Below are 14,015 nucleotides of genomic sequence, written 5' to 3'. Positions count from 1 at the left end.
GCTATTAGCAGCAACCTATTGCTGCTGTTGAAGAAGCTCTACCTGCCCATATACTTCACCAAAGGGGGGCATTTTTAATGCAGTGTTTGGAGAGTTATACAGCTACAATTGCTGCTATGAGGAATAGAAGTATGTGGGTAACTCCTGGCACACATCTCTGAAAAAAAACCACATCTAAATTATAATAAACCTTTGGGCAAGCAAGGCAACTTTTAAAATGCCATAAACATAGCAAGCAGTGTTTCAGTCTTTCCAACACATTTTGAGATCAGCTTACAGAAAACTGTGATTACCTTCCAGAAAATAAAGTGTATGCATGCAATGTAGTCTGGCTAAGTCCTCCCACATCAATTGTTCACAAGCGGGCACAGGTCAGATTGGAAATGTACTGCCATCGCTGCAGCTAGACTCCCATATGCAGTAAAGGCATAAGCTCTCCTGCTAATACACTTGTGTGTCTTTCACAGCAGTGTCAATGGGAGGTATGAACATTGGCAATAGAATAAGGGACTGATTCAACCCTTTGTGATGCAGTGATGAATCAGGCTCTACATATTTCATTGCTTTTTGGTTGGGTTGGTTTGCATTTCCTATAGCTTGCTCACTTACTGAAAGAATAATTGTGTATATATATATAGTGACAGAAACAAAGAAAAACCTAATTTACCAAATGCTGGCACTTAACTACAATGCGATTTCACTGTCTGCTTAGCTGAACCAGTCCAGGTTTGTAGCATAGGCACCACTTACAGCAATGCAGCAACCGTGCAGTCTATCCTGGTTTGAAATGCCCGCGTCTCCATTAGGTGTTTGCATTGGCACAATCTCACTGGTGGCTGAAATCCCATTGTAGGCAAATTCTTCGTTTTCTGGGAAGAATATTCATCCATGATCTTCTGAGGCTGGTAAACAAATGACAGTCCCTCTTTTCTTCAAGGTTAATGACAGTTGCTTAAGCTAAAGAGAAGAATTTTGATACAGTGTGTGTTTCTAGCATTGGTGGTAGGTCAAGGTCTGATACTATTTACTATTTTGAACTTAGTCTACCTTGTGTTGAAGCCTCACTGCCCCCTCAAACACTATTTAGCTGACTTCCCTGGTGGATAGTCACTGGATTGGGATGGCCCAATTCTGCGTAATCCCCAAGCCCCCTCTCTGTGCGTTACATCTGCTTGTTGTTATTTGACTTCCTCTCTGTGAGATGAGGCTCCTAAACAAGATGAGTAATAACTTTTGAAGTATCCACCATGAAGGATACAGCACAATTAGTCAGTGCTGAGTGGTTAAACAAAAGCTCTAGACAGCCACAGACAGACCAAACTTTAAAACTGCCCAGATCATGGAGATTAACTTCCAACTGCTGCATGTGCCTACATCATTGGAGCTAGAAAAAAAATCAATATTGTACATTACATACTCCATAGCTGAGATTCTTTAAAGTATGAGCAATTTCTTTATAGCTTGACTTGTCCAATATAAAAATGTATGTGTATTCTAAGCAGTTTTACTGTAGTATGGCAATTGCTTTGACACATGACCTCCAGTTAAAAGCTGAGGAATGTGCTAGTTAAGGAATTGGCACATGTGGTATAAATATCTGGCTACCACTCCCTCCCATGCAGCTGGAGTCCCTTGAGTCAAATCGTGCCATTGACTTTTAAGCAAAAATCCCAATCCCCCTCTCTGCCAAGCTCCCCAAATAAATGTAATTTTTACGCAACTTCTACATCATTGCATTGGGAGTGATGCAGAGCTGTGGGGGGAGGGGGGAATCCTTAGGTGGTGGAAAGCTGGCTCTGTGCCTTCTGGCAGAAGGAACATGGGGATCAGTGGAGGTTGAGCCAGGGCCATGTTCATATGTTTGGAAAGATGTGAGGTGAGAGCATGCTATGCTCTGGTGATCTCAGCTGAGGAAGTGGTACTATTCCAAGCGGCATAACTCAGAGCAGTCTTTAGATTTCACTAAATCATACTGGTACCACGTTTCCCGAAACCAACTCCTCTTCAAAGACATTTCCTCCCATTGGGTCCTGCATCAAACCCGAGGAGCTGGTTCACTCTTTCTGTACCCTTCTTACTATAAAACTATTTTTCCATGTGATCACTTTGTACAGTGAAAGCACAGAACCAAAACAAATACAAAAGTTTTACACCATCTGTTCTGTCTGTGGCTGCCTCAGCTTGACGCTGTAGTTGACATCAACCCTAGAAACTGCTACATTTCCAAAGCTCACGTTTATTTCTCTTTAGCTGAATTGAAATATTGGCTGTTGTGAGCTCCTATCTATAGTGTATTCTTATCAGTACCACTCCTCATCCAAGAACAGACAATGTGCAGTTCATTACTTTACAGCTGTCTTTAGAAATTGATACCTCAAGTTTACTCCCTTTTTTTGGCCAACCTTAATCTTTGCTGAGATAGCAGTTCAGCTTTGCATCTGCTAGCTGAACAATGACAGTTACTTTTCTCCATGGCCTTTTTCAACCACAGTCCTTCATGGTAATGGAACAGAGTAACTCAAAGAATTATTTGATGAAGTAAGCAAAAAAAAAAAATAAATAAAAAGTATAGTGCTACTGCAATCTTATGTCCAGGCAGAGCACCTGTGTTTAATTCTTTCAGAGTTATGGGATAATAATGCCCATTTGGGATATTCAGGATCCAGTATATGTGATAATACCCATCAAAAACCTCCAGATTAACAAGCAAGGCATAATTTTCCTTATGACTAGTGGTGAAATTTAGTAAATACAAGTACCTAAGACTTGAATAAGAATTACAGGATCAGTGATTTTTTTTTCATCTGTAGGGCTTAGGTTGTGTGTCTTCCTGAGCCTTTAAATAGCAGAATCCTCTGTCCATTTGCATAAAACTCAACTGTGTGCATTTCTTGAGTATTTTAAGGGGTGGTTTTTGTTTACTTATCACAGATACAGAGACTTGTGATTACGGCTGGCACAAGTTCCAAGGACAATGCTACAAATACTTTGCCCATCGCCGCACATGGGATGCAGCTGAAAGAGAATGTCGTCTCCAGGGAGCCCACCTGACAAGCATCTTGTCTCATGAAGAGCAGATATTTGTAAACCGTACGTACCATTAGGATTCCTTTGAGCATCTCTGGATTGAGGATATATAAAGCTAGTAAAATATGTGGAGAAAACAACCTCCAAACCTTTGAATAGTTTTCATATTTCCCTTCTAAAATATGCATCATCATTTGATTTTTAAAAGGAAGACACCATATTCTCGGCCATTCCTTTTGCTGTTAATTTTGTATTAATCATTACCTGATCTTCAGAGAAAATCTACTTTTTACCCCTAAAGTTTTAGGTCCTGAGAAAAAGACAATAAAAGACAAAGAAGTTCAGCCCTTTATTCTGGAGACGTTATTTTAGGCTCATTGTTTAGACAATCTCGTTCTCCAGGCCATCTTAAATACTGTTTCACAGGCACAAAGCATCAGTCACTTCATGTTACATTACAAGACAGATTCAGCTCTGTGGTACTCTTCACAGCATCAGGTGCTGCCTGCACAGAGTAATACTATTGATTAAAATAGTTGGAGGTGGTTATTTTCTAATAGTGCTCATTAATTGTACTAAGGCTTGGGTCAGGTATTCAGTCCCTGAATATCACGTTGAAAGAAAACTCTTTGGATCTCTCATGGTATGTCTACGTAGGGATAAAAGATGCATTGCATGGCCGTGGTTGTCCTGGGTCAGCTGACTCAGGCTGGCAGGGCTTGGGCTGTGTAACTAAAAATCTCTGTGTAGACATTTGGGTTTGGGCTAGAGCTCAAGCTCTGGGACCCTCCAGCCCAGGTACAAATATCTACTCAGAGATTTTTCATCCCCCGAGCCCAAGCCCCAGAGCCTGAGTCAGTTGATCTGGGCCAGCCAGGAGTTTTTTATCCTGTGTAGACATACCCTCTTAGCGCAGTTGGAAGTGACTCCTGACAAGTCTGCAGATCTCTGACTTTCTGCCACAGAGTTTGGCACGTCTCCTGTAAATGTCACTGAAAAACTTTTGATATTACTAAGGAAGAGAAAATACTTATTTAATTATATTAAACTGGTGAGGCAGGGTTTTTTTCCATTTAATTGTCTTTGCCAGACATTTAAACTGCACAGCTAGGTAGAAAGCAAATCTGATCTTTTGGGATGTGCAGGATAAAGGGAAGATAGGCGATAGTTTAAAATAATTAGGTAAGAGACTATATTTTTGTAGATTTCTTGGATTAAAATAAAAAGGCTAAAAAAGAGCCTGTAAGTATTTGTTTGCATGCTTAGTGAAAGCTATTTAAGAACAGGAAGTCTGATTCATTCTGTGGAAATTCTTTTTATTCTTTGATAAATTTTCTCCCTTTTATGGGAAAGTTAATAAAAATATCTTTGTGGTTCCTTTCCTGTTAGGTATCGGACATGACTACCAGTGGATTGGCCTCAATGATAAGATGTTTGAGCATGACTTCCGCTGGACTGATGGCAGCACGCTGGTAAGATGTCTTAAAAAGAAAAAGTTAATTAAAAAGCCTTGTGGTGGTTTATCAAATACCCATTGGAAATGGAAAAAAATAGGGCAAATTCTAGAATCAGTACAGTAGCCAAATGTTTACCCCAACAAATGTCCTTGCTTGGGATTGCTACCTTTCCTTCTTCTTCAGGAGTGCTGAAAAGGTGCTGTACAAATCCGCACAGATGCTGTTCCAAAGAGATTACATTCTGAGACATCTATCATATAATGCCCAGATTCTGATCCCTGGTGGAACTGCTTTGTGCTTATTTGCTGGTACCAAAAGGCTGTAAAGTTGATGTATTCAGCTGCCTGATAAGTCCCTGAGCATTGGGGAATTCTCAGGTTGTATAGGGTGGGCATAATGGTTCCTGCATCTCTCCTGCTCCTGGCATCCCATAGAGAGGGCATCCTTAGGGTGAAGGAGACAGAGGGCAGGTCTACCCTGCAGTTTTAGATTGAGCTATATAATTACTGTGGTGGCTGATGTCCACACAACCCTCCTTTTGTTGACGTATCCTCACCAGAGTGCTTCTACTGACTGCAGATAGGTGGTATGGGGAGCTGAGAAATCAGGCTCCCTGCCAGGAGCCCAGTTGCCCCTGGGGCTTGTTGCCTCCCCTCTACAGCTGGGAGCCGGAGAAAGCCACCTCTGGCTGGGAGATCCTTTCCTGGAGTCTGGTCAGCTGCCATGCTCCCTGTGGGGAGCCGAAAGCTGGGCGGGGAGAGGCAGACAGGCTCCCTGCTGGGAGCCTCAGTGCAGCTGAGCTTCCAGAAGGAAGCAGGAAGCCAGGACCCCAGGGGGCAGAGCTCCCTGTGGGGAGCAGGGAGTCCTGAGGACAGCCTAAGCCGGGAGCCTAGGTGGAAGTCCAGCTTGGAGTAGAGACACAGCAGGAGCTTGGCTGAGGAGCCTGGAGCTGGGCACAGCCATGAAATTGACAAGATAGCCAATAGCCGATGTAAGTAAAACAGATATTATAGCGATCTTATGTCAGTATAGTGGGGCACTTACACTGGCGGGACAAGGCTGTAGTGTGTACACTGTCATAATTAGGTCGACGTTAGCTGCCTTACATCAACCTGTGTAGTGTAGACCAGGCCAAAGAAGCAGCTCCTCTGCACTCAAGTGATCCCTATCTGGAAGATCGCCCTGGGGCTGCTCTAAATCATGCTTTGGGACTGTTCTAATGCATGGCAATCCTACAGTTGGAAGGGATGTAAAGACATCTTAAAACCACCTCTACATACCTCCTTCCTGACCTGCAGTGAATGTAGAAGGTCTGGACCCAATGCTCTATCCCTAAGATTTTGGAGTACTATTGGTTCCTTTTTATAGCATCAAAGCAATAATGAATAAAACAAGTAGATGGAGAAAGAAAACATTCCCCACCTTCAGCTCAACTAACCCAACCATCTGTCTGCTAGATTTGATTTAGTATCATCCAAGTCAAAGTATTCAGTCTCTTCTTTAGAAGAGACAGGTGATTTATGGCCAGTTTAACGCCCATTGATACACACTGTATAAACAGATTGGCCATGCTTATTTTTCCCTTTGTGAATCCTTCTATAACCAGAAAACATCTGGTCCTCGGGTCACATACATACAGACTATGATCACTACTGCTTATCACATAGATATGGTGTCTTTAGTAAGAAAGCTGAGACAAAGCTGATTTGCTTAATTGCCACTTGATTTAAATAGATAGAGGTTTAAAAGCCTTTACAAGATTTCTCAGTGTTTTTTGAATGATCCATTTCTTGCAGAACTGTTGTGTGCTGCAGGTGATAGTACAGAGAAAAAGAAAGGAAAAATCAAACTTTTATCTCATGTGCTTACTTTAGTGCTGGAACAAATGTGCTTAATTGTGCCTGGAGGCACAATGTCTCTTGGATTGTAGGGAGAGGAAGTCTGCTACTCTACATCACTTCCTCCTATTCACCTATTCCTGGGAGTCTAGCACTTTTGACTGCATCTGATTTGCATAGTCCTTGTACTCCATTCACTTTGTTGATCCCTGTTCTCCTAAGCACTCTGATAGGGTCAGGCATAATCTAGCTCTATCTGTGGGATCAGCATATCTTCACACTGGTAAATACTAAGGGAGTTGTAAACATACACATTGCAAAAGCAAGTTTGGTGTGACACAGACTGACAAAATCCAGGAAATCAAAAGCCAGAGCTGATGCTCTATTTGCAACTCATGTTGCTGGGCAAAGATGGGTGTTAAATTTTTGCTTTAACTTTAAATTTAAGAAGAGAAGACATTCCCAGCACAGTATAAGACCATCTGCAGAACAGGCCTTTTTTTTTTTTTAATTGATCTTTGTCCCATTTTCCTGCTTTTTTTACAACTTCTCTCAATCCTTTCCTTTGGGAACAATCTATGTCTCCTGAACTCATTTGTAGTCATTGATTCAAAAGCTTTCCGTGGCCATTTATTCCATGTGTTAATTATTCTGTGCATGCAGTGACTCTGCTTGAGTTTCCTGTTTGCTCACAGTATCCTAATTTTTAGATTATTTTCCATAATTTCTGCCCCCTTCACTGGACCATTTATCATTATTAATTGTTGGACTGCCAAATAAGTGTTCCAGTTACATCTTGATCAAATGCATAAGCATTGCCCCGAATGTACCAGGTACATCTTCAAATTCCATTGGTTTGAATAAAGTGTTAGCCCTATCAATCCAATTTATAGCCATGAAAATGGACATTACGCCACCATAAGTAAGATTACAAGAAGAAGAAACTCAGACATATGTCCTCTTAACTTCAATTTCTTAGGTTAGAGAGGAGTCTGCCTATAAAGTGTGACCCTAAACAATCCTGAACTTTGTGGGATAGCAGAGACCTATCTCTAATTGAGATCTGGTATTGTCTTTGCTGTGCTATGCTCAGAGCAACATAGCAATATCGTCCTTCTAGAGTGCTTCTTAGCTCTGTTGATTTAAAGACACCAGTTTACCCAGTCAGCTGAGGATTCCTCTGGCATTAGAATTATCTTGGGAAAGAGGCTGAGGTGTTGTACTGCACTCGTGTTCTCTGACTGGATTAAAGATTAGTTCACTATTGCCAGAGGGCCAAACCAGTCTTCAGTTGGCCTCACGGTGTTGAGGATATCAAGGTGATGTAAAGCTGCTTTTGTCTCACTGCCCATTTGATTAGTGTGTCAAGAGCAGCTCAGCCAGCAGCTGAAGATTATGCCCATAGTTCCTTTAAATTAACCTTTTGAAATAGGTGATGATAATGGAAATGGAAATCCTGACACATTCTTAGCCAGTGCTGACCAAATTAAATAACTATAGTATATATTACTACATCACCAAGATTTCTTCTTCATGTAAGGCACATCTACACTTGCCATTTAAAGCAGAAAGCCCATTTTTTGCGCAAAAACCATGGGAGCGTCAACACTTGCCAATAACTTTTTGTGGTGAAACTCAAAAGTTTCACCTCAAAAAGAAAACCACCTCCATGAGAGGTATACAGCTCTTACTGGTGATGCTTTTGTGGTGATGTGTTAGTGAAGACACATTCTTCCTGTTTACAGAGCTTTTAGCTTCCAGAGGATATCTCACAGTGCCTAGGTGACCTCTCTGGCCAGCAGCTCTGATGCTAGGTAAACAGACATCCCACCCTTCCCCCTGTAAAGCCCCAGAACTCTGAAACTCCCCCCTCCTGTTTTCTTGGCAAGTGCTCACATCATCTGGCCAGGTGACAATGCCTGCTCCACAGAGCAAATGATTCTCTCCTTGGAGCAATGCTGAGTTATTGGAGCGGATCAGTGTTTGGGGAGAGGAGGCTGTGCAGGGACCCAGGATGCCCCGTGATGCCCCTCGCCCCCTTCTGACAGGACCTATCATCAAAATGGAGAGAGCTGCACTGTGGGATAGCAGCCTTCAGTGTGCTGCTCTCATCGGCGGTGGAAGTGCTGCAAATGTGAACACTCTCTGTCGCCTGTGGCAGTAAGTGAGTACACAAACCAGTGCTTTTCTTTCACCGGTTCACTATCATCGGTGAAACTGACAGCACAAAAACTCTGTAAGTGTAGACATAGCTTTACATATTCATTCTGGGCAAAGAGAGCAAGAATTAGGAATGTGTGAACCTCAAGCTCTACCACTGGAGATTGGGGAATGAGGTTTGAGTTACTTTGGTGCACATTTTCCATGGAGATGAGTAATCTACAATATCATTATTTAATCTATTGAAGGGAACTCCTTTGCCAAGTGGTGGCATGTATTTTATTAGCACAGTTTCTAGGAAAAAGGCTCAAATGTACTTTTTATTTGCACCTAAAATATATTTAAAACAGTGAATTAAATGGAAGGAAATCGGGACTTTCTTTTGACATTTTCTGTTTATATCCATCAGAGGTTGTATTTTTCCAGATTTTTTAACTGTAAGTGCCAACCATGTTAAATATGATCAGGGTTGGACATAAATATAGCTTATGTTGATTAGTTTGTACCAGGACTAAAGCCATCCCTTGGATATGCACATCCATTTCTAACTGACTTCAATGAGACCAAAATGTTGGCCTTGCCTTCTCTCACTTCCACTGCCCAAGAAGAGAGAGAGAAAAATTCTCTATACTCTCCCTGTAAGCTCATGTGAGATCAGCGCTGAGATGTTAACATGATGAAATGTGATGGATGGATAAAATGAGCTTTTTCCATCAGTCTAGTAATGCAGAAAAGTTTAAGTGAGAAGATACAGTTGAGGAAAAAAAATTGACATGTATAATCAGATGAAAAGTTTCATTTCAATTCACTGAGAACTGTTGCGCAGATTATATAAAATCAGTTCACATCACTTCAATGTTAAAGAAAAAATGCGTTTGGGAAGTTTCCAGCCAAGAGTTTAAAAAATGAGAGCCAAAAGCTTCTATATAAGAGATCTACTTTTCAAAAGTACAAAACACCTATCAGCTCCCATTGGCAAGCACTCAGCACTTTTGAAAATCAAACCATTTCTTTAGGTACCATTTTTCAAAAGCCTATATGTAGTCAGCCCCTTTTGAAAATCTGAGCCTTCGTTTTTCTCATGAAAATGGTCAGCTGTTGGCAACTTATCAAAAGCAGCAACAATAAAACTGCTCTTCTTTTCCAGTGCATAGTTTTCATGCATCAGTTGGGATTTATATGTGGTTAGCAGTGACAATTCCAGTAAGTGAGGCAAGTCTTGGAATCCATGAAGATACAGGTTGTAAATATATGGACTGATCGTTAGGTAGATTTTCTGAGAGAAAATACATAGGTCATTGATGAACCAAACAAGTACAAATGGATTCACTGTGAATGCAAGTAATAAAAAGAAATATTTTTTCATGGCCCAAATGATGTTTATCCATCTGTCCATTGTTTCCTTTAAAAAATAACTTGTTTGTGATGGGGGAGATATCCTAGAATAACAGAAATAGGCATATCTTATACCCCCATACTGAAAAGAGAATTGTCCAGGTCACCTTGAACACCCATGTGGAATCTAGTCAATGGGGTTCAGTGAGGATGTTGGGTCTGCCCTTGTTGTTTTCTTGGCAGGATTTGGTGCTTAGCCTTAAATCTGCTAGTAGTTCTTTGTGGTTTCCTGTTGTGTGGACAAATAGCAGGATAACCCAAAAGTTTCGTGAAAGGTTGAGTTGGCTAGATAAGATGACATATCCACTGGCACCAAGGTGCTTTTTTGGGCATGCCACTTTCCCTACAACCTCCAGACATGCTCAGCTTGAAACAAGAGAGTACAAGAGAATGACTGTAAAATATTTCAGTGAGGTCATAGAATCAGAGGACTGGAAGGGGCCTTGAGAGTTCATCTAGTCCAGTCCCCTGCACTCAATGGCAGGACTAAGTATTATCTAGGCCATCCCTGATAGGTGTTTGTCTAACCTGCTCTTAAAAGTCTCCGATGGAGATTCCATAACCTCCCTAGACAATTTATTCCAGTGCTTAACTACCCTGACAGTTAGGAAGTTTTTCCTACTGTCCAACATAAACCATCCTTATTGCAATTTAATCCCATTTCTTCTTGTCCTATCCTCAGAGGTTATGGAGAACAAGTTTTCTCCCTCCTCCTTGTAAGAGCCTTTTGTGTACATCTCTACCTTGATATAAAGTTGTCCTTGGGAGCCAAAAAATCTTACCGTGTTATAGGTGAAACCGTTTTATATCAAACTTGATTTGATCCACTGGAGCGTGCAGCCCTCCCTCCCCCGAGCACTGCTTTACTGTGTTATATCCGAATTCGTGTTATATCAGGGTCAAGGTGTACTTGAAAACTGTTATCATGTCCCCTCTCATTCTTCTCTTCTCCAGACTAAACAAACCCAATTTTTTCAATCTTCCCTCACAGGTCATGTTTTCTAGAACTTAAATCATTTTTGTTGCTCTTCACAGGAGTTTCTCCAGTTTGTCCACATCTTTCCTGAAATGTGGTGCCCAGAACTGGACAAAATACTCCAGCTGAGGCCTAATCAATGCAGAGTAGAGCAGGAAGAATTACTTCTTATATCTTGGTTACAACACTCCTGCTAGTATGTCCCAGGAATTATGTTTGCTTTTTTTTTTTGCAACAGTGTTACACTATTCATTCGTATTTAATTTGTTATCCACTATGATTTCCAGATCCTTTTCTGTGGTACTCCTTCCTAGGCAGTCATTTCCGATTTTGTATGTGTGCAACTGATTGTTCCTTCCTAAGTAGAGTACTTTGCATTTGTCCTTCTTGACTTTCATCCTATTTACTTCAGACCATTTCTCCATTTTGTTCTGATCATTTTGAATTTCAACCCTATCCTCCAAAACTCTTGCAACCCTTCTCAGCTTGGTATTGTGTGCAAACTTTATAAGTGTACTCTCTATTCCATTATCAAAAGCATTGATGAAGATACTGAACAGAACTGATCCCTGTGGGACCCCACTCAATATGCACTTCCAGCTTGACTGTGAACCACTGATAATTACTCTCTGGGAACAATTTTCCAAGCAGTTCTGAACCCACCTTACAGTAGCTCCATCTAGGTTGTATTTCCCTAGTTTGTTTATGAGAAGGTCATGCGAGACAGAATCATAAGCCTTATTAAAGTCAAGATATACCACATCTACCGCTTCTCCCCTATCCACAAGGCCTGTTACCCTGCCAAAGAAAGCTATTAAGTTGGTTTGACATGATTTGTTCTGGACAAATCCATGCTGACTGTTACTTATCACCTTATTATCATACACCCTGGGCATTGCAGAGCAAGTGCTCATTGAGACAGGTGCTAGTTTTCCACATATAAACTATTTTGCACATAACTGCCATTTTACTGTCCTGAATTTATAGATTTGGTCATATTTTATTTATATTTGACAAATTTATTTTTACTCCTAAAATATATGTGCTGAAAACATCAGGCCTAAGTTCTGGGCACTTCTTCCAGTATTTAAAACATAATAACAAATACTTACACTGAACGGTGTGAATCTACTGCCAAATCACCAATATAATCATAATTTGCTCTGGCCTGTAACACCATTAAACTGAAGCAACAAACAAACCTGACCAACATCATCCAGTCCTTCCTCCAAATTCCTGAGCAAATCATTCCCTTTGCAGCATGTCCAGAAAGTTCACAAATCCAGGCAGTGGCAGACCATGCAAACAAGAAACATTATGTGGAATTTAGGTGCCAGGTGGAGAACACTCTACCAGCAGTTCCCTCTCTTGTATATCAAGGGAGCTCCAGCTTCAGTGCCTTTGCTGATTGCGTGTTAGAGCAGCATGAAAAGCAGATGTCTGTATATGATAACTTGGATCAAAAAAACTTAGAGTTGTAAAGAACAAAAACTACACCTTGAATTTCACCCAGTAGTCCATCAGTAGCCAGTGCAACCCTCAGATCACAAGTGCTGTTTGATCCCAACAAACAATTCTGTTTAACAAGTAGGCTACTGCTGTAAATGTTCTCTGGGAGAGATTTTGACCAATGCCACCATCACAATTTCAGATCAATAGTCATGTCTAAAACCAAGTGCGCCACCATCAAGGAAATCTGCAGGCTACAAATATTGCCATAACTGCTTGGCTTCAATCTTCTCAATAATCTTTCCCAAAATAGGAGATTCAGTAGCAGCCTCTAGATGGCAAGGTCCTCAGCATCAAGTGTTGAAGTCCTGTTAGTGAATGAGTAGTGGCCAGAGTACTTCTACAACTTTCATTATGCAATACTGGCTGGAACTCAAGCAGAGTTTTCCCTCAAAACATTGCCCTGGACCCTGGATGCAGCAGGCTGTATTTGAATTATATACTATGCCAGAGAGAATATATTAACCATGGATTTGGAACCCAAGACATATTACATATCATGTTGTCCTGTAGTTTGGTGTTTGTGTTCCTCCGACAAGGCTCTTTTCTACTAGTTTCTAATTTATTTGGGAACTAAAACAGACATATGTAAGAGTTTGTTTTCACAAACATTTTTGCAAAATCAAAACAGTGATTTCCTTTTAAATATATTCCTATCCCTTTCTATTCACTTTTCTGCAAGCACTTCTGTGAATATTTTTCTTTCACCAGAATGTATGGGTAGGATTTTTTATTTGTGCAAATAAAATATTTGTACGGCAACAGTTCAAATTAGGTAATCCCATCAGGGAATAGGAATCATACCATGTGATTTAACTGACTAATCACACAGTTTGATTATTGAATGCTTATTAGAGTACTTGCTAAGAACCGTTTATGAACAATCCACAGTTTCAAATATACTGTAAAAAATATTACTAATAACAACCAAACAAACCTGGGAAAATCACAGTGGGACTATGAAGAGGGAAAAAAGACTAGAGTCCTCAAATAATTATTTGCAAGGAATAGGTAGACCATATCAAGGTGGATGATTGCATATCTTAAACCTGCTCAGTTCAGCTACGTTTAGGACAAGGTCGACAACAAAGGCTGATAAGTGCAAGAAAGACTTAGAGGTGAATATTACCAGTCCTAATCAGCTGGGACATTCTCCAAACTATTTTTCAAAAGCCAATAAATAAATATTATGTGGCATTTGAAAATCTCATAGGGAAACTGAATTTTAATAGCAACCTTTATAGCCAAAAAGCTTACTCATCTAAATAGAAAAATCTGGTGTCACTTTTGGCAGTTTCTTCTCTTTGTATTTGGATTGCTAGCATTTCACCATTAAGCACCCTTGCAAACAAATAGAGTGGTTGGAATTATGTTTCAATGTTCCGTGTTATGGATAAAGCACATGTAGCTACTTGGGGCTATGCTTCAGACCTCTGTCTATTCATATCCTTTGGAAAATGCTGTTGATAATTAGTGCTTTGTATGGCAGTGAGCTCACTTCCATTACACAAGATTAGTGCTGTGTTAAGGAGCAGGCTAGTGTCTGTGGCCAGATTGTCTGTCGCTCATAGAATGCTGGCAGCCAGGAAAGTAATGGGCATGTTGCCACTTTAACAACTGCCCAGAGACCTTACGTTAGTTTTTCTTCCCTTC

The 14,015-nt window shown here is 40.7% G+C and overlaps 1 protein-coding gene across 3 annotated transcripts in view; it reads left to right on the top strand.

Moving 5' to 3' along the window:
- VCAN (versican) overlaps nucleotides 1-14,015 on the top strand; it is a 133,405-nt gene that overhangs the window by 104,897 nt on the left and 14,493 nt on the right. For all 3 annotated transcript variants that reach the window (XM_030567057.1, XM_030567055.1, XM_030567056.1), the window contains 2 exons: nucleotides 2,932-3,090; nucleotides 4,417-4,499. In XM_030567057.1, the coding sequence (XP_030422917.1) occupies nucleotides 2,932-3,090; nucleotides 4,417-4,499 (242 nt within the window). The remainder of the gene's footprint in view (nucleotides 1-2,931; nucleotides 3,091-4,416; nucleotides 4,500-14,015) is intronic.

This window comes from Gopherus evgoodei, chromosome 6 (genome assembly GCF_007399415.2).
Source record: "Gopherus evgoodei ecotype Sinaloan lineage chromosome 6, rGopEvg1_v1.p, whole genome shotgun sequence".
In the NCBI taxonomy this organism is placed as follows: Eukaryota; Metazoa; Chordata; order Testudines; family Testudinidae; genus Gopherus; species Gopherus evgoodei.
This window is presented reverse-complemented; position numbering and strand designations above follow the sequence as displayed.